We start from the raw sequence: 26588 nt of genomic DNA, 5'->3' as shown, positions 1-26588 counted from the left end.
AGTTAGAGAGCTGTCAGCTCTCCCTCCACCTCCCTTATCGCAAAGAAATAGCTGGGAGGAGGAGGTAGAGAGTAGGGCCCAGCCACCAAGATATAGAGCAAAGGTGAGGATAGGTTTTGTGCAGAAAACAGAGGTCCTAAAGATAGGAAATCTGAGCTACTGTGGCCTCAATGGTCCTTTTAAATCTTGAAGAGTCACCAGTGGTATTCTGTATCATTCTCAGTTTGTGTCATATGCATAAGTTTCCTTTATCTAATCCGTTGAATAAAATGTTGACAGATCTATAGGATACTATACTAGATGGACTGAGCTTTGACTCCATCCAACATAAATAGTCCCAGCCCCCGTGATGTTCCACTGTCCCCACCCCTACCCCCATTTGGGGGCCTGGGGCAGCAGGTGCTGGGCCAAGGCTAGTCAGACCACAGTGATCATATCCAGTCCACAGCACCTTCCATTTTATTGTTTTATTTACAAACAGGGTGAAGTCAACTGGGAAAATCGGGGTAAGGAGTCAGTCTGGGCCATCCAAATGTGGAGTGGTTCCTGGGTCAGTCTCCACCATGAAGGCCGCCTCGTCTATCTTTTTCCTGCCCCTCGGTAATGGCCCCTTGATTCCTCAGGGCAGACTTGTCTGCTGCTCCTGAGCCCTTTGATGAGGGCAGATGGATCCTGGGGGAACAGGGGTGGTACGAGGGCTGGGGCCCCCTCAGTTTGTGTAAACCTGAGTTCCGATCACACGCATGATTTCCTTCTGTATCTTGGGGTCCTGAGTATTAATGTTGGCATCGCCCACCTGACCATCCTCATATCTGCCAAAGATAATGCAAACGTGAGCATAAGAGGGAGACCAATCCCAGAATAATGTCAACCCATGGACCTGCATTTAGGGGTGTGGCCATCCCATCCTAGAATCAAAACCCTTTCTTGCTACTCTTTACGGTGGAAGAGTTTAGCTAGTTTCCTCTAAATAGCCCTTGATTTATACCCATCCTCATCCTCCAAGGGGAAGTCCCAGTTCTGGCTCTACTCAGGTAGCCAGGGACAAGTCTCCAATAACAGAAACAGACTTCCCCAGCAGTCCGTATCATTGTGCTCTCACCCTCACTTCTCCAAGTAATTCCCAAGGTGCCCTCCTAGACTTACACAAAGAAGAACCGTGTGCAGACATGGTCGGACACAGGGCACACCCAGATGTTCCCATGCTTCTGGAGGTCCTTAGATGTAATCACTGGGAAGAGAAGGGCCAGAAGTTATAGGTATAATGCTTGGGTCAGAGAGTCCAGGCATGGAGGGAAAGGAAAGATGCTTCAACATCACCCTTGGCTGGATCATGTGCTAAAGTAGCACCTGAAATGAAGGTTGGGCACCCACAAAAACAGGGACTGGGTGAGCCACCTACCTTCACAAAGTGCTATACAGTTTAGATTCCGACTCTGCAGGAACCTTGACTGAATGGATCGGGTCTAGAAGAGGAGAGAGAGCCAGGTGGATGGTTACAGCTTTCCCTAGAGAGGTGATTTAACTGGTAGCAGTTAGGGGGGGTAGGGATTGGGATATCCTGGGCTTCCAGCCACCTCCCCAAATTTCTGATTTTCATAATCAGTCTGGATGAGTCCATCTTTACATTTTCATGTTATTGGATTTAATAAACTCAGTTTCTATTCTCATACTCATGACTGAAGCTACAAATGACTCTGGAAATGGGTTCCTCTTAGAATGTAGCCGATTGCTTGAAATGATCTATAAGCCACCCACCCCCATCACTACCAATGTTTCCCCATCCATCTCTGTAGCCTCAACTTATCCAAGAGGAAGTGTCCTGCCTCAGTCGAACAAAGGCAATTAATAATACCTGGGGGATGGTATTCATTCTGTTGTATCTCTGGACGAGCTCATCTTTGGAGGGCATCCTATGCTGTCCTTTTCCCATTCCTGTCACAGAAAAACAAACCAGTTCATTCACCCATTCCTTCATCAAATATTTACTGAAGTGCCTACTATGTGCCAGGCACTGGAGCTAGAGACAATTGGTGACACAGCAGTGAATAAAGCAAACAGTCTATCTGCCCTCACAGAATTTAGCCTGATGGAGATTACAGGAAAGGAACAAATAATCGTGACACAGCATGGTAGGGGTTATGATGGGGAAAATACAGAGTACTGAGTGAGCCAGAGGAGGGGAACTAGCCTAGCCCACAGGTTTGAAGAGGGCTTCCTGGTGACAGCTAGACTAAGAACTATAGAATTAGGAAGAGTTAGCTAAATGAAGAGGAAGGAAGTGTCCTAGGCTGAGATAACAGGATACAAAAGGCCTGGAAGAGAGACACAGTAGTGTACCTTAGTTTGGATGGAGAATAGTCAATGGCAGAGAAGTGATGAGAGATGATGGGGAAGAGGTAAGCTAGGATAAGATCAAGCAGGCCTTGTAGGCCATGTTAAGGCAACCGGAGTTTACCCTGAGAACATTAGGAAATCACTGACGGATTCTAAGATAGGGAGCAAGAGGTGAAATGAGCAAGGAATGAGGGGCCTAGGAGAGTGGTGACATCAACATTTCAGGTCCGATGCCAGGCTGAGTTAAATGAGTGGAAAGAAAGCAAGCAGAGCAAGTCAGATCTGCTGCAGTTTCAAAGCTACATAAAAACCTCTGACCAGAGTCATTCAGACTAAAGGGAGAAAGCAGAACAGGTAACTGATGAATAGTTTTCCACAGGTAACCAAAATGGCAACTACCCTGCAGAGTCCTGCTTCCTTCAGAAAGTCTTCCCAGACTTGAGGAAGAGGAGACAATTTACTAATTTACTTGCTTTCGTCTTATCTAAATCCATAAATCCTCCACCATCCTTAACCCTCATTGAATAGCCCTGTTTATAACATTTAGAGACTCACTCTGGACTCTTCCTATTTAGATATGGAACAGTGCTTGTGGGCCCTATTCCCAACTCTTTCTGTCCCATGATTAGGACTCCAGTCTCTGTATTTGGCTTTATCACAGGCCCAGCCTTATCCCAGTAAGGGCTGAGTCTGTGTATGTGTGTATGAGACCATGAGACCAGAGAGGGAGATGAAGATGGGAAATGATGCTATCACTGCAGACCAGAAGCAGGGGCCCTTATCTCATCAGTCCACCCCGGCACTATTACGACTAACTCCACTCTGCGGCAAGTCGTGGTTTCGTGGTGACCATGGTATAGAAGCAGGGATGATAACTACTGGACTGACATTCTTCACGACTCAGGCTGTCAATTCATCATGCACTCACACTGAAGCCCCATGACAGATTTATGGCTTGAATAAAAGTTAAGGCAACGAGAACCTCAAGATTTGAATTGCCTATTTCTTTCTCCTATAGGAATCCCCACCATTCTCTGTTTCCAACTTCTTCTTTAGCCTTAACTAGGTTTAGCTCCGCATCCAAACCTGATAACCTTCTCAGCCTGCGTATTTCAGTGCATGGTTCTGAGTAAAATTCCCATTTAGGTTCTACCTCAGAGGTTGAGAGAACAATCTGATTTCTATGGCTGGTCTTAGAGATGGCCCTTATGATAGAATTCAAATCTTGTTCCATCCCAATCCTGCTGTGCACTGTCCTGACTGTAATAACCCCAATCATCTTCTCTCAGTTTCCTGAGACCAGACACACTGAGAACCTAGAGGCCAGAATACTCCCTGGTTGCTTGGTGTGCAGAGTATGTACTTGGACAAGTTTCTAAACATGACTAAACAAACAGATGGAGCTTACCATCTCCTGTCCTACTCTCCCTCATTTTAACCTGCACACTATGGCCGAGTCTTTAGAGGCTCCGCTAGTCAAATGGATGCTCTCTATTTACAATGACCTCTCAGAAGGCACTTGAATACCCTGAGGGAAAATACAGAACACTAGAGCAGAAAAGGGTAGAAGGAAACATACAAAGAAGAGAGTTAGTTATATGCTAGAGGAACTAAAATAAGTCAGACATTTACCCACATCCCATCCAGAGTTAGAGACTCTCACATATCCATGGGGCCCTCAGAAAATCAGTTATTCAAGCAAAGCCTGCCCTGTCAGTCCAATATAATGATAAGAACTCTCTCACATATCCATGGGGCCCTCAGAAAATCAGTTATTCAAGCAAAGCCTGCCCTGTCAGTCCAATATAATGATAAGAACTCTCTCACATATCCATGGGGCCCTCAGAAAATCAGTTATTCAAGCAAAGCCTGCCCTGTCAGTCCAATATAATGATAAGAACTCTCTCACATATCCATGGGGCCCTCAGAAAATCAGTTATTCAAGCAAAGCCTGCCCTGTCAGTCCAATATAACGATAAGAACGCTGGCCTAAAAGTCAGGAGAACTGGATTCCAGTCCTAACTCTGCTAGTTAGATCTGTTTGACCCAAGAAAGTCATCTGACTATTCTGTGTATCTACTTTATCTGAAAAGTAGTAAGAGATTGAACAAAATGACCTACAGCTACAAGAGAAAAACACGGTATTTTTATCTATAATCAAATCAACCTTTGGAGGGAGAAGGATGGTGCCATATGACGTTTTTACATAATCAGTAAATAAAGTTAAGAAGTCAGTAGAGATTCCTAGCTCCATGTGATAACCAAAGGTATTCAGGCACTCAGGAGTAAACAAAGGCCAATGGGAGAGGAGAATAGGGAGAAAACAGACAACAAATAAGAATTTTGTGGCCACCAGAAGCCAGGAGACTCACTATTTAGAATAAGGAATTAATCTGAGAGAAGCTTAGGCTGGCACAAAAATAAAAATTGTGGTCTCTAGACAAAGCCAAAAGACTACCCAATCCCACCCCCACTTTGGACTCCAGGCACACAGAATAAGATTCATTCACACATTCAGTAAATATTCACTGGACACCTATCCTTTGTGGATTGCTCACAGACATACTATCATTTGTTTAACAGGACAATGAACTAAGAACAACGTAAGAACTAAATCCAAGAACTAAAATATTATCAGTGACTTACATCTAAGTGCTCCTAACCCTATCCCAATATCTGTCTCCACTTGGGAGATATCCACTATTCTGAAATTTAGATTGTTATTTTTCTTCTTTTTCCTTTAGTTTTATCACACACACACACAGCTAAATAATTTTGTTTACTTTTGAGCAATATAAAAAAGGCAGTCCTTTGTCTTGCCTTTTTTCAATTCAACCATTATTTACTTAACATTTTTTCCATGTTGCTGAATGCCACTGTTGGTTCACTGTCATTGCTGAATAATAATCTATTGTCAGAATAGATTATGATGTACTTATCCCTTCTCCTGATGATGAGTATGAGTTTTTTTCTAAGATTTGTTGTTGCAAACAATACTATACACCTTTGGGTGCACATATTCAGAAATGAAAATGCTTGGTTGCAGGGATAATATTTCTCAAGCTTTATGAAATGTAACACCAAACTGTTTTCCAAAGTGGTTGTACCAATTTATATTCCACAAGCAGTACAAGAGATCCTGCTGATCTACAACCTCTGGTATAATCAGAGGTCTTACCGGACTTTTAGGTATAGGTGCTAAATGGTATGTCATTTTGGTCTTGCCTTTACTTCCTTGATTAATAGAGGCTGAGTAGCTGCCCATATTTTTGGTCATTTCTTCAGTGACTTGCCTGTGTTATTTGCCTTTTTATTGGATTATCTTTTTCTTATTTGCAAGAATTTATAATGTACTTTTATTACTAATCTTTTGTAGTTATATGTGTTGCAAATGTCTTCTCCTAGTTTGTAAGCTGCCTTTTTATTTTAAGGTGTCTTCTACAGAAGCTTATAATTTTAATAAAATCAAATTTACCAATCTTTTATGATTTGTAATTACATCTTTTTGTATTCTCTGGATGATTCTGTTTAAGATTGGGATAATGTGTTATTTGAAAGTTTGACTTAAGATCCACTTGTAAAATTACTTGATTTGGCAAGGATTTTGTTCTGTTGTGAAAAATTTTAAGCTACTATTTCAATGTCTTTTATGTTAGAGCTATTCAGGTTTTCTATATCTTCTTGAATCAGTTTTGTTAAGTTACATTTTTCTAGGGATTTATCCATCTTGACAAAGTTTTCAAATCATCTGCATCAAGTTGACAGAATTCTATTAGCTTTTACAATTTTGGGACTTCCCTATCAGTTCAGTGGTTAAGACTCTGGGCTTCCAATGCTGGAAATGCAGGCTTGATCCCTGGTCAGGGAACTAAGATTCCACATGCCGTGTGGTGCAGCCAAAAAAATAATAATAGTAATAAAAAGTAAAAATAAATAAAACTTTGCTGTATCTATAGTTATGTTCCCTTTTTTATTCACATTATTTAATGCTGCTCTTTTTCTTCTTAATCAATCTACCCAGGTTTATCTGTTTTGTTAGTTCTTTTAAAAAACCCTCTTTTGGTTTTTTGGGGGGCCTGTCTATTGTACCTGTTCTTATTTCATTAATTTTGATTCTTATTTATATTATCTCCTTTCTTCTTGTTTGTCATTAGAGACCTTTCTATTATAGTTCTGTTATTCTGGAGCTAAGTGTTCTTATTTTTGTAACAGTTACATTAATGGAGAATACTAAATCTATAAGAATCTAGCACTGGCCCCTTCATATGGTAGACATGTGACTATATGGTGGCTTTCTCTTATACAAAGACTATACAGAACCCGAACTAAAAAAGACTAAGAAGAACTCAAATATAAACTTTAAACAATGAGAAAGCTAAGTCAGATTTCCTTTCTGAGCTGGACAAAATGGGACTCATCTCCTAACTAGAATCTGAATGTTGCTCATACCTTATCTTTGGAATAAAATGATTCCTCTTGCATTCAATGTGACTAATATAATAGTGTATAATTACAGACAGTTTAAATTTTAAAAGGTGGTTGACAGGCAGGAGAACCATGTCTCCAGAAATGTAAGCCAGTGGAAGGGACTCAAGACTTCAAGTGCATTCATATATCAACTCGCATCCACGTGTGCACATATACAGTCCGACAGGCTATTGTCAGCACCGAAAATGTGTTCTCCAGAGGGCCTAGAGTCATCCCCCAGTAATTCCTTAACCCATTCCTAGGGCTAAGGTCCCACAATGAATGGTTTTATTCATGGAGAAGAGGATACCTACGAGAAAGGGAGATAATTGGCCTCACCATACAAATAATCTAAATTCCTAACGAAAGAAAACAGAGAAAGATTACGTATCCATGACTGGGGAGAGAGCTGACACAGACCAAGTGTCCATGATGGAAGAGTAGACAGCATAGGTTTATGTATTCACAAAATGGATGCAATGTAAATTGAGTCAATGTGGCCAAAGATTATTTCTTACCTGAGTATCCAAAGGAAATACTGGAGATGGGGCTCAGGTAGATGCCTTTGCCATAGGCTGCTCCATGCAGCTTGCAGGGAAACACCAGGATAAGCAATATGAGCCTGGGCCCTCCCATGGCTGTGTATTAGGCAGCCACATGGCTTATCCAGCCCTCTGTCCCTCCATTTAATCTTCTCACTCATTCAGATAACTTTAGGTACCTACTCTTGAAAAGCTGATTAGCTGAAAAGTGGATGCAGGTTAACCCCTTTGCCTATGAAATACTAGATACTGATGCCTTGGAGAGTGATGAGTGGCATAGCCACTGAGTCAGTCGCTCAGAATCCATGCTCCTGCCATAGGCCTTGGTACATATGCAGATCCCTGCCCTCTAAAAATGAATACAGAACAGGCAGCCAGGAGGAGGAATAATAATCATTCCTTGGAGTCTTGCAGGACAAAGAAATAAGTCTCCTATTTTAACTCTCTGACTGAACAGTCACATATATTGAAAAGCTCTAACAGGTTCATTGATCACAGTGATTGCAATCAGCAATTTCTATTTCTGCCTACAGCTATATTCCCACTCCTAAAAATACTTCTCAGGTCAAAATACAACCACCATATTCATTCTATACATATAGTTTCAACTTCCTCCCTAGGAAAGCCTCACAGGAGGCTAGGTTTGAGGATGCTGAGGCAAACACAGTTGAGTACTTTACAGCAGACTTCCCCGAAATGAGTGGGGCAGGGAGAAGGTGGAGAGAAAGAGAAAAGGAGCACAGCCTCACCTGCAGTTTGGTGTAGGATGCATTGACCAGCCCATTGCGCAGGATTGAATGCCAGTTTTCAATGTGGGACCCACTGTAAGGCAGTGTAGAATACATGTCTCCTCATGGCATGAAGTTCCCAAGAAAATTCCAAGACTGCCACTCCCACCCATTCTCACACACACAGGACATGAAGATGGACACAGATAAAGCTAGCGATGGACACGCACACGGATATAGTTACAGGCATGTAAGATGTGTATGCGTATGGCTAGCCCTTACATCTTAATATCCAGGCCTATCTTCTCTTCCACACTTCAAACAGTCCCATCCTAATCCTCAGCTACTGGTTCAATATTTTCATTTACCTATCATCCTGATATTTCAAATTACACAAATTCATCTCAAACTCAATGAGTTTATCACTTATCCCAAGTATGGCTTCCAATCATGACTTCACATCTCTTTTAAGTTACTCTTAATCTATTTTTTTCTCTCTTCTCTCAAAATCAGGCATAAATTGCTGATTTTCTTCAAAGCAGTTTTCAAATCTATCCCTACCAATCTACCTTCAACCACATCTTTTTATATGTAAATGTCATTCTCCTCAACTATATCCTAAATAGCTTAAGATTAAAGACCATATCTTAAGTATCTTCATCCTCTACAGCACCTACCACAATAGCATTTAATATGATGGACATAAGTCATACAAACTCCTATTTCTCAAGTGAACTTGCCACCATCCCCCCATTTTTTTTGCCTTATCCGGCACCCAGCCCCAGCCCTGCCCCACTCCTCACTGGAAGGCAAAGGTGCTGCCATAGAGCTTCTTGGCGGTCCGGAACCGAGCCTCCTTGGCAGGAGGGCTGCTCAGCAGGAGGAACTGGTGTGAGGTGTGCATGAACTTCAGCTGCTGCCCAGGGTGGGGGTGGGGTCATGAAAACAGAGCAGAAACGGGAGATCAGGGAGGGAAAGGTTGGGGATAAGAAGCAAATTAGGCTTGTACTGACCCCAAATAAAGGAAACATGCACTGGCCCAAAGACTACTGTTGATGGACAAGTCTAACCAGGCAGGTCTAGAACCAATGTGATTAGCTGGTTTGGAGCCCCTCCTTGCCCCTCACTAGAAATTCAGAGTTTAGATGGAGAATGGTCACTTACCCTGCTGAGAGGTAGTTTGACAATGTGCGACCTGTTGCTAGAGATGATCCTAGGATAAAACAGACAAAAAAACAAAAAGGACAGAATAAACATGTGGTTAGACCATTCTAAACAAAGCAGCAGCCTTGCTCTGCCCCTTGGGGAATAAGCAAGGATTCCAGGGTTGTTTGAACTGTGAACCCAGGACACTATCCGACATTCCTGTGGGTGGCAATGCTTGTGTATAAAAATGTAAGAGAAGTTACTGACCAGAGACCAGCTAGTTACTGGTTAAACAACAGATGAAAGAAAGAGAGGGGTGGGAGGTGGGCTGCTACATCCAGGCAGAGAAAAGTAAAGAACAAAAAGAAGAACATAAGAGGTCAGCTACCAAAGAAAATCAGAGAGGTGGGTCTGTGTTAGGATGGTGACAACTTACATTTGGAATTTAGAAACTTAGCACAGGGGCTCAGGAGCCATCCTATCTGAGCCCAGAGGAAGGCTGAAGGCTCTCAGAGATGGGGGGAATGGACAGTTATTATCTGAGCTGCAGAAAAAAAACAGAAGAAACTAGAACGAACTTCCTGAGAATTCAGGGACATACTGGCCTGTATGTAGGCTGAACTCCAGAGGACAGGAGAGAACAAAGGCATAAGCCACTGAGGACTCAGCAAGGGGGCATTATCTCTTACAGTGGCTATCTGGTTGTTTGTGTGCTTCACTCATGTACCTGTAATGCCATTCTGAACGGTCTATGCCTTGTCATTCCTCATGCTAAGAGGGAGCATGGTGCACTGAAAAAGTACTAATATCAAAGGCTGACCTGACAGAGCAAAACACGCTAGAAAGAGAAAGCTATTCCAGGAGGAGAGAACAGAAATCAAGGCCAGGGTAAAGGGAAGTAGAAAGGAAATTCAAGGTCAGGACCTTCACTCAGAGAAGGGAGTAATAGTGCTCCAAGCCTCTGGACAGTTAACATCAACAGGGAAGGGCTTGAGATAGAGAAAGGGAGTAGAAGCAGAGGGACATCTCTGCATGCACAGAAAATCTAATTGAAATGAAGTGTTAATTCCTATAGGCAAGCAGCACTCAGAAACCTACTGGGAAATAAGAAGCACTAAAGAGAACTTGAAACATAGTCTTAGAACTTGTGGGTTCTTTGTTGGATCCCAGTTCCTAGCCAAGCCAGGTGTATCAATAAAACCCCAAGAAAAAGCCACCATAATATCTATAATCTTAGGAACAATGCTGAAACCACCTCTAAGAGAAGGTATAGGCTCCAGGTCTGATACTATGCCCCATTCCCCCAACTGCTGAAGGATGAACCATTCTACTCATACCACTGCAGGAGAGGATGGGCCAGGGGATCCAGCTTGTCCATCTGCTTCTTGATTTCCAGATACGAGCCCTGTAAGACAAAGGCCATGAGGTTATCTCCCAGAAGAGGTGGGAGCCCTCCCACTTTCCACAGGTTATCAGGGCCCGGGGCAAGGTAGGCACTGAAGACCACACCAAACCAAGAGGAGATGGGGTTCCCACCCTCAAGGACCCGTCAGGCTGGGAAGACTCATAAATAAATATGAAAATGACTGAAGATGCTTACAAAACAACATGCAGGTGGGTCTCCCTCATTTTATGCAATTCCTACAGCCCTAAAAAGTTGATTATAAATCAAAAAAAATAAATAAGTAAATAAAATCAATGTCCCAGAAAGACCAGGCTAAGGAATCCTGTGGTAAAACTACGTAAAACCTAAGAGTTCTTCTGACAAGTAAATCATCCCTCCTAGGTGTATGTTAGTGTTCCTCTGAACTGTGATATATAGGATTTGCTGAGAAGAGGCCCACCTGTAAATGTGAGTACAAATGAATGTCTATTCATGCAGAGATTGCAGACGAGGGGTGGGGAAGTCTGGTGAGGGACAGCCTTGAGTCAAAGGATGGTCACTGCTCCATGTGGCTGCCCCACCCCTAGAAGGATAGAAGATGCAGGCCCCTGGGTCTAGTTCCTTACCTTCAAGCCCCCCTCCTCACCCTCCCAACCCTGGACAGAAGTCCTTCCCTAACTTCTCTAGTGCCCTAAGAATCATGAAAAAAAAAACATTAAATAGGAACAACTTGTGAAGGAATTAGCAGCAAAGGTAAAGGTTGAGAGAGACATAAGGAGTGAGAAATAGGAGTAACAGAGCTAACAAACCAGAGAAATAAGACTAGGAAAGCTAAAGAGGGAAAACTAAAGAGAATCCTGTGAGGAGTTTGAGTAACATCTCTAAATCTTCACTCTACTCCAACGAATTTCAAACAGAATAGGGCACTTGAGTGGGCAGGCAGGGGACAAGCAGAGGACAGAATACCTGGGTCATCTCCCGGATGGACATCACACTATCCAGAGCTTTCTGCAGTCGCTCATAATTCTTCTTCTGTGGGGAATCAACAGGGAAAGAAGAACCAGGTGAAGAAAAGTGGGAGAGAGGAAGATGTGATGAAAGAGGGCCACATGTACAAAAGAAATCTAGGCCCCAGGGGAACAGCATAGTATGTCATGCAAAGAACACAGACTTAATGCCAAGAAGTTCTAGAATCATGTGCCAGTTCTTTTACCAGCTGAGAGTAGTAGGAGTAAGTTCCTTAATCCCTCAGAACCTCAGTATCCATCTATATAAGTAAAGATAAAAAATCCTCACTACCCTCATAGGGTTAGTTAAACTGAAGATTAAATAACAGGTAAAGAATCTAATACAGTGCCTGACACACAGAAATGAGCAACTGTGAAGCACTGTGCTGGGTACATGTAATGGTTATTTCAACAACTGTCGACTGTGTCCTTTGGGAAATGAAGTGCCAGACATTTAATTGAACATTCTAGGTATGTATGTGAAGGTATTTCGAGATGAAATTAACCTTTGAATGGCAGACTGAGTAAAAGAGACTGCCATCCCTATTCAGGTGCCTCATCTAATCAGTTGACGGCCTGAATAGAACAAAATAGCTGAGTAAGAGGGAACTCCGCTGGCCTGACTGCTGGGACATTGGTCTTTTCCTGCATTCAGACTAGAATTGAAAAAATCAGCTCTTCAATCTTGAGTCAGCTGGCTTTTGGACTGGGACTTACAACATCAGCTCTCCTGAATTTCCAGCTTGCCCACTACTCAGCCTGGTATTTCTCAGCCTTCATAATCACAGGAGTCAACTCCTTACAGTAAATTTCTTTCTCCATATATCTCCTATTGTTCTATTTCTCTGGAGAACACTAAGTATTATAATATTTTACATACATTATGTCTCATTTTTATAATAATAGATATTATCCACTTTTTACAGATAAAGAAATTGAGGTTCAGAAAGGTTAAGTGATCTGCCTAATGCCATTCAGCTAGGGAGCAGCAGAACCTCAAATGGAATCAAGGTCTGTCTGGCTTCAAAGTCTGTATTATTCCAACGTAACTAATATTAATTTGTCTCCCTGTCTTCTGAGAAACTCAGAAGTTCACCTTATATTATTAGTTATGTTTAGTTACTTATTCACTAAACAGTGAACTCTGAGGGTTCAGGAGCTCCCAAGAAACAAGTGTGCCATTTCTTCTGTCCCCTTATTCCAAGCTGTTGTGTGCACTAGAATGACGCCTATAGTCTCCCACTATCTTTCACCATTTCTGTTCCTTAGTCCTGACTTTCTTCCCAAGCAACTATACCTTAGGGTTAAAGGCCAGAGTCTTGGGATCAGTGGGGTCCACCACAGAGGGATAAGGCTCAAAGATGATACTCTTTCTAGGGGACTCCAAAGCTGCCCTACACATGGCCACGAGCAGATCCACCACCTTAGGAGAAAGGAAAGAAAGGGGACAAAAGCTATTTCACAGGGCTGGGAGTTGCACAGTATCCAGCATAAGTCTACCTTCCGGAGGCGCTCGGTATTTCTCTTTAAAAGCAAATATGAGGGACAGACTGGGAGTTTTGGATTAGCAGATGTGAGCTATTATGTATAAAATGAATAAATAACAAGGTCTTACAAAAATCACTTTGCTGTGTAGCAGAAATGAACACATAAAAAAGAAATGAACACATTATAAAGAACTATATTTCAATAAATTTTAAAAACCACAAATGTTTTGATTTTTTTATTAGAAAATACAAGCTTATCATAAAAATTCAAGAACAATGTTTAAAAGAATGATTAAAAGAAGATAAAAAACATCCCCTTACCCTCGAATCTCATTCTTCACATTAACTACTACAAAGTTTGATGTATATTTTTCCAGATATTTTTACTAAAGAAATTGTTATTTTATCATATGGGCAAATTTTAAAGAATTATACACACTGTTATATTTTATTTATATATGTTATAATTCTCTATCCATAAATAATAGCTATATAGTATTTCTACTGTAAGAACAAACCATCATTTCTTTAACTGGGCCTTGTACAGATGGGCTTGTATCTATTTTTTCTTGTTTCAACTATTATAAACAATACTAGGGAATTCCCCGGCAGTCCAGCAATTAGAGGACTCCGAGCTTTCACTGCCTAGGGCATGGGTTTGATCCCTGGTCGGGAACTAAAATCCCACAAGCCATGTGGTGTGGCCAAAACTTAAATAAAACATTAAAGAAAAAACCACGACAGTGAACATCCTTACATAGGAAAGCATTTCTGGAGATTAACTTCCAAGCAGTGAGGCTGCTGGGACTCCCCGCTGTAAAGGACCCCAATTCCCCAGCAGCTCTCCCTCCCCCATACCTCCGCTCCAGTGGCCACCTCCTCTGCAGCTCCGGACATGACTCCCAGCGTGTAGAAGGAGAAAACGCACAGCTCACGAGTACAGACGGCTGGCTGAATGGACATATTAAAGAGATGGTAGTGGCAGGAGGTGTGCAATAAGAAGGTGTCATAGGGCAAGAGGGACATTTCTGACCTCGGACAACTCTAGACTGATATTCACATATCCTCATCTTTCCTAACAGGACTGCTGAGACTTGTTTTCAGAGAAAAACTATCATTTCCAGAGTCTCAGGGAGTATGGACAGAATTCTACCTTTACCACAGATCCAAGAAGAAAGGAAAAATGGAGAGATGAGGGACTAATGGGCCTTAGATAAGGCTGTAAGAAAGAGGGTCACAAAACAGAGGTGTATACCTTGAGCATGGACCCATTCTGGAAGACATGCTGCTCATCACATACAACACAGTACTCATTCAATGTTGGGATTCTCTGCTCTGCATATTTCATGATCTGGGGAGAGAAGAGATTCGATTAAGTCTTCTTTTGGAAGTCAAGACCCAGATATAGGAAACAATCTGAACTTCGTTTCTATTACTCTCCTACCTCCCAGCCCTGTGCCTAAGGTAGACTCTATTCTTGGGTCCTGCACTTAATTAAATCGATAGCCTAACTCTGGAAGACTATATATTATAACGAAAATAAGACCAGCCATGGTAGAAGAATTGGGTTAAGAGTACCCCTTCTACTACTTAATACCATATATAACTTGGGGCAAGTTAACTTGAGCCTTGGTTTTTTCATTTACAAAATGGACATTACTCACTTGACAGAAGTACTGGAATTAAAGAGATGATTTCTGTAAGAGTATTTCATAAACAGTAAGAAATACTAATCAAACTATTAATATTATTTTCAGTAATTAGATGCCCCCATGTGACAAATGAGTTGAGTATTCAGTCCATGATCAGATCGTGGCAGGGGTGGGAGGTGGGGTGGGTGTGGTGCTGAGAAGCCACGTTTAACTACCTAGGACAATCACCCTGTAAAATGATCAAGACCACAAATAAAACTCTGATGGGAAGAAAGCACAAATTCAGAGCACATGCAGCAATATCCTAAAGTATTTTTTACACAATCTGTCTTAAAAGGCTTTCACAATCACATATACTGTCTGTATAAATTAAATTGTTCCCATTTCACAAACTTTCGAGATCGTAAATGGACACGCAAGGGCTTTTGTTCATTCATTTAACACAGATTTGTTGAATGCCTACTACGTCCCTAGCTCACTGGAAAGTATCCTTTATTATTCAAAACATAAAACACTATCCTCTCAGACCCTATAGTCCAACAGGGGAGATGTAGTATGTATACAAATTAATTACAATTCAAGGCAGCATATAGTACCTGACACATTAGTGCTATATAAAACAAAAAGTATCAAAAGAATTCAGTGAGAGGAAACACACTTCCAGCTCATACATTTCAAGTAATAGAGAAGGTTTTATGAAAAAGTTGGCATCTGACACTTGATTACAATAGGCAGTTATAGTGAGGAATGCCAGTAGAGGGAATGACACGAACAACGATATTGGAGATGCAAAAGTGAAACCATGTCAGGAAAATAAAGAGGTTTTAAAAAGAAGCAAATGACCAGTAGCAGCTAAGCACTGCAAGTTTGTGAGGAAAAGTGAAGCCCACTTGAGCAAGGATGTGGAGGATTGTAAGAAAATCAGTGTCAATTCTTCTCTTATCTTGGCATCAGTGCACTTAAAATTTGCAGTGCATCATTTGGCACTTGATCGTAAGTGGTATGTAAGCGTTGTCTTCCCAATAATGCTATAGGCTTCTTAAGGGTGGGAACTAGGCCTTTTCTCCTATTCACAGAACACTCAGTATAGTTATCAAAGCAGAGCAATTAAGGAAATGAAATGTTTGCGAACTGACTGAAGAGCTGGGAGATGTTAAGGGATCAGATGGGTCAGAAAACAGTGGAAAGGCTTTGGAATGAAGCTTTGGACTTGATTACCTGGACAAGGAATCCATATTCCAGAGTGGGGATGTTCTTGCAGTGACCACTGACCTGATGAGAGTAAAAAAAATAATATGGCTTCATGAACCTCCTAGGAAGCTGGTGACTTCCTAGAAGGAAGAAACACCTCCTAGAAATACCTCACTCATGCCCATTACCTAAAATTATCCTGAAGTAGCTAAGTCCTAACTCTGATCAGTCTAAGTAATTCCCACGCTGCAGAGAAAGACCTTTAGACATTTTTGGCAAAGGCTCTTAAAACAGGCTCACCTGTCCTTAACCCTTTTCAAGGTAGATGTAAAACATGTGTAAAGTAGCTGACTATTAAGTTCTAACTATAACGTAACAAAATTAAACATAATAACATCTCCCTGGGATGCCCAACCCCAGACTCTGCTCCTTGACATACTAACAGAGAAGCTTGCTAGACTATGTAGGTATAAATTCACAACTATTAAAATATGTGTTCCATTCTACTGATTCATGGTTCATGCCCAGATTTGGTTTATGATGCCTGGACAACCAGACTCCCACTCCATTTTGAGAAGCTGTATTCCCTCACTTCCCCTCCCACCCTCTGACACCAAGTCAAACCCTCCTCAGCCATGTACCAAAGGAGAGGTCCGTGTTGGGGGAGGGAGGCCCACGTGCTGGGGACACAGGAGACCTGCCTGGGGGCTGGGAGGGTAGCCAAACACCTCCACTTTGGGGTTCTTCATGGTGCAGGAGATGGAACGGTTCATGAGGCGTCCAACTCGAAGGTCTGGTACACCCAGTTTGCCTTTCAGCATGGAGTCCTGTATGATAGGGAAACTGGGAGACCTGAACAGAGAGCAAAGAAAAGTGATGAAACTGAGGATTCAGTATGAGCCCCAGAAGCCTGGAGGGTCTTCCCTGGTGGTCCAGCAGCTAAGACTCTGCAGGGGGCCCTGCATTCAATCCCTGGTCAGGGAATTAAGATCCCATATGTCATACCACACAGCGAGGTAAAAGAAGAAAAACTATCCAAGGAAAGTTTCATTGGATCAAACTATCAAAACACATACATCACTACACGTCAGGTTTTACGTCATTAAAGCCTGGGTCATTCTCTACAGCATCTAAGGAATGATACCTTGAAAAGGATACCTGTTTCACTTGCTCAATGTGTGTGTGTGTTGTCTGTATTAATATATATGTGATTAAACTACTAGGTAAGAAACAGGTGGACCCCAAAGAGCCTAATGTCTGACTGTCTATCAATACTGGTACCTGGAAAGCTACAAATCTGGGTTTGTATTTGCCTTTGGGAAGATCAGAAGGCACAGAGAACGGGGAAGTGGGGGAATAAAAGTCTGGGATCAAAGAATGGAGCAATACTTGTTCTAGAACCCAGGTAATAAATCAATGTCCCCTTTCATAAGAGCAAGGGGCTGGGGCCTATTAGCTCTGCTTCTGTCTCCTTAGGATAGGGAATAAGGCTGAGGGTCAAAGAAAGGAGAGATGGAGAAATTAGTATATATTTCTCCAAAGAGACCCCATGCACTAGATACTATATTTTACATAAAGGATAAGGTATGGCTACTGGGTCAGGAGAGGAAGGGTAAAGACACATAGGGGACAGGATCATGTGGGTGGTATCAGTAGTTAAAGGTACAGAATTCAGAGGACCTAGGGAGAGGACAGAAAAGTTTACATAATCAAGAAGGTGGGGTGGGGCTTAGAATAGATCAGTGTGATTAGAGACAACCAGCTCATGGAGAAACACTTACTTGGGGATGGGTGAGAAGATGCTGAGGCCAGCTCGGAACTTCTTGATGGTACCGCTTGTCTTGAACCAGCTGTGCCTCTTCTCCTGCTGGGTCTTTAAGAAATCGTTGCTGAGATGTTTCCATTGTTGGGATGTAAACATACCCAGGATTCTAAAGAATCACAGAGGAAGAGACTTAGAAAGCTCAAGCAGGGGAATCCCAGGTCAAGAAATAAGACTATGAAAGGCAACTAATCTAAAATTCAGGCTTAGGGACTGCAAAGCTAGTTGGTTTAGGGAACTGTGTTTGTCTCAAGATCCCTCTGATATAATCTTAGCACATGGATATGTACTGTTCTAAACTACCTCTTGACCTTAGTGGGTAAATTCCCACTCCCTTACCTAGTCTAATGGACCAGAAAAATGCTTAGATGCTTTGCCTTTACAGGAAGATCTCAAACATGAGTCTTCAAAGGCTGTGAACCTGGCAATTTACTGCCAAGAAGAGCTATACCGAAAGTGAAACAGAAGTGGTAGAATAGAGGTGAGTACTACCCTTGGCCTTGTGAATAGTGAAGAAAAGGACAAGGAAGCCAAAGGGTACTGATACTGTTAGGCAAAACATTACAGCCTCAGATTTATGGTTTCCAACTTGACTAGTCTTGTCAGTTCTTTTACTTGTCCTTGATCAGTTCTCTCTAGTATTACTCTATTATTCTAAATCCTTATCACCTTCTTTAAGCTAACTATACCTACAACTGAGAATCTTTCTCCTCCACCGAGAAAACTGAAGCCATCAGATATCATCTTCCATGATTTGACAACCTTACTACAAAATCTATTTCCATTTCCACCCTCACTTTGATCCCTCCATCCTCTGGAGACAAGCTGACCCTCCTCTTAAGGATCAATTGCTCTAGCTGTATTCTGGATCTCAGCCCCTCTGCAGGGACTTTGATCTGGCGATTATTTCCTTTTCCTGTCAGTTCCTTTCCCCACATCTACAAAAAGTTCCACGTTTCTTTATTTCAACCTAGCTACCTCCTAATCCTCATCCAAATTTCTTAATCCGTACTTCATTGTTTTTACTTTGTGGCCAATCATTCACTTCTCCAGAAAACTGACTATATTCTGGTTTCCACCTTCACCATTTCACTACAACTGCTCTCACCTTGATGGTAAATCCAACCGAAACTCCTAGTTCTCCTCTTACTCATCCTCTCTGGCATCTGGCCCTCCTTGTAGAAATGTTCCTCCTTGCGTTCTCTGACACTGTTCTCTTCCCATCCTCCTCCAAGCTCTCTAACCTACCTTCAGTGTTTCTTCTTTCTCTACTTGGCATTTTTTTCGGGGTTAAAGGGTGTTCTGCCCTTGACTTCATTTTCTTCTCATTCTATCTAGCTTTCCTTTGACATTCTCATATTCTACACTGGATGCAATTCTCACCTGTACACTGCAATCTATCTTCAACCTGTACCTCTCCTGTAAGTATCAAATCTACATCTCTCTCTATTGAGCAGCTCCACTGAATATCCCAAAGTTACCTTTAAATAACATATTTAAAATGGAACTATCTATCTTCATCCCACAAACCTGTTCTTCTTAAATTCTTATTTAAATGAGGGGAATTACAATTTACCCAGACATCTAGGTTGGAAACCTAACAGTAATATTCCTCTATTCCTTGCCTCTTATCATATACAACATAACCAAATCAGTCTTCGAGTCTGACTTTAAACATTGCAAATCTTTTTAGTCTATCTCTTGTCTGTACTCATATCTACAGTCATACTTTGGCTCCTCATCTCACGTATGAACTTCTACGAATGCCTCTTACTAAAACAGTTCTGGTCTCTTGTCACACTCCTTCTATCTATGCTGCACAATGCTACCAGAATGGTTTTTTAATAATTAAATCTGCCCATATCCTTTCTTTGCCTAAAACCTTTCAAAGCTCCCACTGCCTACAAAATAAAAGCAAAAGATCCTTTCTGATTTTACAATTCCTACATACGTTGCCTCATGTGACTGCCCTTGCAAATGTTATTTATTCTCAGAGTCTGTCTACATGGACAATCCTTATCCATCCCTAAAAACCGTTAATCATCTCCCTTTCATATTTCATTCATGTAACTGCCACCAGACTGACTTACAGCTTTCTCTGTGTTCTTTCTAAACTTTACATTTTCACTTGTATTAGAACAAGTATACACTGGACTATATTTAGAACTTGATTGAGTTCACTTCTCTTTATATACCAAATACTTATTTAGCAAAGTGCTCAGTACATTTAGTAAACTAAAACTGTCCAAAATCCTAGAGCTCTACTCTGAGGAAGTGTGATGAGCATAACTCTAATTCCAGGGTTATGTTTTCCTTTAAATGCTAAGTAAATGCTAGTAATGCTCTCACCTCCAGGAAGCCTCAAGGGCACATACCCCAGAAACACAAGCTCCCCCAACTAACCATAAACTGGACTCTCCAAATTAATTTTAGTCTTTCTTGGGCACATGTCAGAAAGACACTTTTGGAAAGAAACATTCAAGAGTCTGCCTGTCCTCTCTCTCTTTCCCTCAAACATTCATAACCAGAAAGATCAAAGTTCTTACTTTTTCAACTGAAGACCCAACCCAAATCCTTCTTTATTTGATGGCTGGAAAACCTCAATTGACGGTTCTGCAAAGAGAAGAAAAAGCTCCTACTACATATACATGTCTATCCTCCTGGGAGTCCAAAGCCCTAGTTCAGTGGATTAGCCTCCTCAGATTTCAAGAGTATTCTAAACAATAATGGTGGAAAATGAAAACCTCTGAGGCAGAAGGTAGATTCTGGGAACTGTCTGACCAATTTCAAACATCCTCAACTTCTATAAGGAAGCTAAGGAGATGGGGAAGAATAAGTAATATTGAGGAACCAGAGAAAACAAGCTCATTAACCAAGAAAGTCTTTAAGGCATGACTATTAGGTGATAGGGAATGAAGATAACAATGAGAGAAGACTGAAAATTTCCTACCAATGGCCTTCAGATTACACCAAAAGGCTTTGTTCCTAGTTTTTCTCTATCTCAGTTAACTTAGAACATTGTATTAGACTAGTCAGAGCACGCAGATGCACAAAGTCACTGCCTTTACCCGGTCCATCAAGGTACTGGGAGAGAGAAAACCGCAGCCTCAACACAATAGGTTCTGTCCGGAGGACCTTCCAGGCTGTAGAAACTTCCTCCTACAAGAGTAAGGGGAATGGTTTCTAGTTCAGCATCAGAGAGAAATGGACTTTGAAGTTTTCGCTACATGACACACATGCACGCAGTACTATCTGATGATGGTCTAGAGATAGGCACAAAGTATACGTGCTTCAAATATAGCACTTGGGAACAAGACTCCAGGCCTATGTGGCAAAACCCACAAGCTCAACTAGACCTGCTGTTGGCAGGTACTGGCATCACTTACATCCAGGAAGCTGATGTTGATGTGGAGGTCAATGTCCACGTCATCGATAGTTCCATATTCTCTATAGAGATACAGGTGATCACATGTGAGACTCATTAAGGGAGAAAGAAGGGAACAGAAATTGAAGTGGAAAGAGAAGTGAGCCTGGGGATAAGGGCGAGGGAAGGGTGAGAGGAGGCTCTGTACTTAGCTACAACCACTTTTACAATCAAAGCCTTTGCCAGGCCACAAGCCCTTCTTACCCCCAAGGTGAAACTTCAGCCTAGAGGATCTAGGATAAGAGGGAACTTCTAAGAAAAGTGGTTATACTTTCCTCATTGCTCCTGTCAGCCTACCTTAAATATTTTGAGCAACTCTCACCATCATTAGGCTCAAAACTTATGAAAGTCCACAGACCCCAGCATCACACCGTAAAGAAAAAACCTCTACTCTTTTAGCAAGTCACAAAGAAGTGGCTGAGCCTCCTGCCATCCCTGAAGTAGAGCCTCACCTGATGGATACAGAGTTCTCACTGTAGATTTCCTTCACAGCTTCAATGTCTGCATCTAGCTGTGGGTGCCGATATAGGTCAGCTGCACAGCTTCCCTGAGTCAGCAGCAAAAATGGTGGAGGGGGGGAAGAGAAAGAGGAAAATGGAATATGAAGAAACATCAGGAACAGGGAAATCAAACTATAGCAACACATGCAAGCAAAAGCTGCTTTATGAAAGAGTTCTTGGTGGTGGCCCTAGCTGGGGATTTCACTGACAGACAAGTCACCCCCCATCAGCACTCTAGGAGGTTTCAGTCGACTAACTGCAGGTTCTGCTTAAGGAGTTCGCATCCTTAAGTCTCAGCTTCTCTCAACCTTGACCAGGACTCTTTAGGTATCCCTCCTACGAGAACTCAGAACAGGCTGAAGAGTTCAGAATTTAACTCAGATTGGTTCTGTGTGCAGCATCCAACATTTCTGCTCAGGATCATGCCCTGGGCAGTGACAGCACTGAACAAACACTGGTAGAAGAGTCTTAAAAAATTTGACCCTAATGAATGAAATGACCCCTGCTGGCTAGTGAGGGAACAGTCAGAAAATAATTGTTTCCAACTAAGAATGGCACCCGACTCCAGTACTCCTGCCTGGAAAATCCCATGGGTGGAGGAGCCTAGTAGGCTACAGTCCGTGGGGTCACTCTGAGGATCGGACATGACTGAGCGACTTCACTTTCACTTTTCACTTTCATGCATTGGAGAAGGAAATGGCAACCCACACCAGTACTCCTGCCTTAAGAATCCCAGGGACAGTGGAGCCTGGTGGGCTGCCGTCTATGGGGTCACACAGAGTCAGACACAACTGAAGTGACTTAGCAGTAGCAAGAACCTATGGCTAAACTCCATGCACAGAGGGTGTAGTTTATACTGGAAAAGATAAAGAGTTCCAGGCAAGAGCAAAAATATGAGATCAGCTTTGACCAGATAATCCTCAGATCACACTGACACTATATCTTCACCTCTGCTCCAAAATAATCTCTTCCACTCCTGACGTATCCAGAAGAAAGTATACATTTAGACCATCCAATATGGGTTTTGGGGCTGTAATCTCACCTGAACTCCATAGAGAAATTCCTCTGATTCATTGTCTCCCTCCGAATCATCATCATTCCAGAACTGGCCTTTGATGTCCTGATGATGAAACAAGAAATAAGGGTGCCTGATATCTCATGGAACAGAGTGGGATTAAGATAAGATAGGAAACAGATTTTCACAAATGAGAGGTCCCTTGGGATAGAATAACTGAGACCCCAGTCCCTTTGCTGCCTTCCCCTGACCCTTTGGGGACGTCTCAGTCTTTTCCTAAATCCGGTCATATCCATGGTCTAGCACTGACTTGCTGGCACAGAGGAAAACAATAGGGAATTTTAGCCTTCTTAGGTATCGGGTATGATGACTGAAGCTCTAGTAGCCAGTGGTGGAGGTATGCAGAAGACTTCAATGTCAAGGTTGATTCTCAGGCATATCTAAGTTCTAGTACAAGCTGGCCTCTTCTGGATCATTACCCAAGGCAGCTCTGAAGCTGCTAGTGAGACACCTCGCTCTTTTGTCTCCTAACTCCCTTTCTATCCCTTCAAGTATTTAACTCTCGCCTTCCTTCCCAAGAAAACTCCCTATACACACACCAAGTAATACTGTTTCCATGTCCCATCTCCTTCCTTTAACTTCAAGTAGCCACCCTATCTTCCAAAAGGGAGCAGAGGGGGAAGGTGAGGTCTGCAATTTGTTTCATCTACCCGCTGGACAATCAGTTAGAAAGGTGGGCAGTGAATTCTCACCATTGGGTCAGTGGGTAACACACACTCCTAGGTCAGTGCTAGGCAGCACCCCTCCATACCACCAGTTGAACCCAGGCCAACGAGATGGGCATTTAGGAGGCCAAAAGAGGAGACAAGGGTTGGGAGGGGGGTGGCGATATCAGGGCCGACTGGAGATCAGCTGAGGAAGGCAGGATCTGCTGTTGTGGTGCTAACAAGTCACTGTCCTGCAGAAAGTAGATAACAATAGATCTCATCAGCACTTAACAGCTGGGCGGCATGTACAAAAGCACACGTTTATGGGTACACTTTTATTATACATATGTATAGACACTGGTACATAGAAACATACTTGCATGCATGTAGACACACTTGCAAACACAGTTCTTTAAAGAGAATGAACCATGAAAGTACTACATGAACATGAGACACTACTGCCCTCCAGCTGGAGAGCTGTGACTGAAGTAAGTCCCTGCTCTAGCAAAACATTGTATCAACTCCTGAAGCCAAAATGATGATGCCAGGACCAGATGCTATGCTATGCAGTCAAGTCAGTTCATTTTAGAATATTCTTCATAGAGTCAACCACCATCAGAAGCAAACACTTTAAAAAAAATCTTTATCCCCAGTTATTTCTCCAAATTGAGTGTTTATCTCGTATTTAAAACCAGTATCCTTAGGAGCCTTTCTATAACAATCATAGCTAAGTTGAAAAGTCTCAACAACTCTGACCATTTTCTGGTAGACAGTCTGAGTTGTCACAGCCAAAATAATGCCCTGGACTCCTCTTGGAACCTACTCCCCGCAAAATGCAATAACAATCTGAAGAAATGCTCAGAAAAACACTAACTTCTAGCCCTTGTGCAAAATTAAAAAACACTGCTTCTTGGCTTTTTATTTATCAGTTTCATCCACTCCAACTTTAAACAGAGGTGTTCTTGATCTTTAATATGATTCTCTTGCATCTTAAGTATCTAGATCAGTGGCTCTCAAGTAAGGTCTGTGAACTGGCAGCATCAATATGACCTGGGAACTTGTTTAAAATGTAAATTCTAAGATACCCTATTGAGACCTACTGAATTAGAAACTCCAAAGATATAGCAATCTGTTTCAACAACTCCTCCAAGTTATGCTGAGAACCACCATTCTAAATCCTTGTGTGTTCCAAGGGCCTGTGGTCTGTTCCTCAGATACCAACGTAAACCTGTAACTAACCCAGTATGGTGACATAAAGCACAATGCCAGGGAAAAGATCATAGCAGTCCTTCAGCTGGCAGGGCTGTCTGACCCATCAAAAACAATATGCAAAAGGAAACTACAACTAAAGTTCTTAGAGAAGAAATGGCCTGATATCTGGGACTTGCTTTAAAATACAACTCAAGCACAAAAGGCAGAAGGGGCATCAAGGTGGGGAATAGGTGAAAAAAACATGGCAAAGTGATGATTACTGATAAAGCTAAGTGATGAGTACATAAGCATTTCTTATACTCTCTACTTTTGTGTATAGTTGGAGATTTTCATTAAAAAAAAAAAAAATCAGAGACTACCCTTGGAAGGGCTCTCCCTAAAAAGTTAACTCTAAATAAGAACAGGAAGATTATCACTAAGAATTCATAAATGCCTCTTTGCTGTTCTTCAAACATCAAGCATATTCCCACCTTGGAGCCTTTGTCCCTGCTGGTCACCCTTCTTGGGATGCTACTCACCCAGATACCCACATGGCTCACTCCTTTACTCTTTCAGATCTCTGCTTGAAGGTCACCTTGACTATCCCATATAAAACAGCAAAACCCAACACACAATATAGTAGCACTCTCCATCCCCCTTCCTTGCTTTAATTTTTTTCACAGCACTTCCCACACTCTGATGTACAAAATGTTTGTTTGTTGTATCTATCTCCCACCAGAAAGTAAGCTCTATGGTGGCAGAGGCTCTGACTCTTTTCATTGTCTATATTGTCAGTCCCTCAACACATATTTACTGAATGAATGAACTGTCTGCTGGAGACCTAAGCCAAACGGGAGATACATACAAGAACTTAAACACAACTACACAGACAAAAGTCACACAAAAATTATTTTAAAGAGCAAGACTCCATTCACCTTCAACAGTAGCTGAGAACCAGAACATGAAGATCTGGGGGCTGGGTTTGTGAGATTTGAAAATAAACAGTCAGGTGCTGATCTGGATGATCACAGAGAAATAAAGAGGGAGGCACTAATGTCCAGCCTGGGGCGTCTTGGGCTGGGTGGTAGGATGATGGCAGCGTGGGCCAGAAGTACCAACTTTCACAAGCTCTCTGTCACTGTAGAAGAAAACTTAGTCTCTCTCCAAGGGTTGTTGCTGCTTGGTTTCTGCTGTTATCATAAGGAGAAAAAGATAATTCAGAGGGTATTTTTCCTGTCCAGGGAAAAAAATAATTCAGAGACTACCATCTTTTTCAACCCAGGCTGCTTCAGTGAAAGGGACTCCCACTTTCAACTCTCAAAGCTCATTCCTCTGAGAGATGGAGAAAAGGTTTAAATGATGAAGAGTGGCAAATGGGGAATAGTGGGAAGTTATCTAATTCACAGAATTACATTTTAAACAGGAATAAGCTGGAAAAAAAGTCTTTTTCAAAGCTTTCACGTTACATATTAAAAAAAATCAGGGGTAGAGAGGTCAAGCAACTTGCTTAGGTTCAGGCAAGTGGAACTGGGACTTAAGCACATTTGATAGGTTCCACTCACATCCACTCTTCCTGTGATGTGGTCACAAGCAATAAAGGGAGTTGCTAATGAATTAAGCAAGAACGACCTATCTAACTTATCTAAATGAGGTAAAGAAGGGAACCTTTCAAGAAAACCCAGGCCAAATATAGACTGTGTGAAGAGTGCCCAGAGAAGGGTGTCTGTCGGTCAGTACTTCGGACGACAGGAGAAAACACGGAATTGGCACGGGAACTGGCCATATGTAATTAAGCCTGAAGTCCGTATCACAGAAGTCGTGGCCGACGTCCACGGGCGCTTCTCGGTATGACAACTTTATACCCAGTCAAAGAAGCCTCCGACCTCAACGCTTAAACCCTGGATTAGTTTCCCACCTTCGTGGTCTAGAGCGTGGTCCCCTCTAGAGCAAGTGCTCCGCCCGCGAAGCCTGGGCCACGGAACAAAGAG

General features: G+C 42.2%; 1 protein-coding gene across 1 annotated transcript; it reads right to left on the bottom strand.

Annotated features, from left to right (window-relative positions):
* Positions 1-497: 497 nt before the first annotated feature.
* On the bottom strand, positions 498-25619 carry PARP6 (poly(ADP-ribose) polymerase family member 6). Its single transcript, XM_068963747.1, has 23 exons — positions 25536-25619; positions 23455-23660; positions 22730-22807; positions 21640-21734; positions 21150-21210; positions 20832-20922; positions 20310-20376; positions 17723-17872; positions 16643-16793; positions 15969-16022; positions 14354-14449; positions 13957-14049; positions 12909-13034; positions 11571-11636; positions 10558-10625; positions 9239-9287; positions 8878-8990; positions 8096-8168; positions 7323-7392; positions 1856-1935; positions 1403-1466; positions 1147-1231; positions 498-812 (listed from the first exon to the last, which is right to left on the bottom strand). The coding sequence occupies exons 2-23, from the start codon at positions 23455-23457 to the stop codon at positions 710-712; spliced, it is 1836 nt and encodes a 611-aa protein (XP_068819848.1). The 5' UTR covers positions 23458-23660; positions 25536-25619; the 3' UTR covers positions 498-709.
* Positions 25620-26588: the final 969 nt, after the last annotated feature.

Source organism: Capricornis sumatraensis, chromosome 2 (genome assembly GCF_032405125.1).
Source record: "Capricornis sumatraensis isolate serow.1 chromosome 2, serow.2, whole genome shotgun sequence".
NCBI classification, from domain to species: domain Eukaryota; kingdom Metazoa; phylum Chordata; class Mammalia; order Artiodactyla; family Bovidae; genus Capricornis; species Capricornis sumatraensis.
The sequence above is the reverse complement of the archived record's forward strand: the minus strand, read 5'-3'. Positions and strand labels throughout refer to the sequence as shown.

Coding starts and splice junctions, on each gene's coding strand:
- PARP6 (XM_068963747.1), bottom strand. Junction 16,023..16,642: donor GCTACCCTCCCAGCCCCCAG/GCAGGTCTCCTG, acceptor TACTCTCATCAG/GTCAGTGGTCACTGCAAGAA. Junction 14,050..14,353: donor AGAATGGGTCCATGCTCAAG/GTATACACCTCT, acceptor ATGTCCATTCAG/CCAGCCGTCTGTACTCGTGA.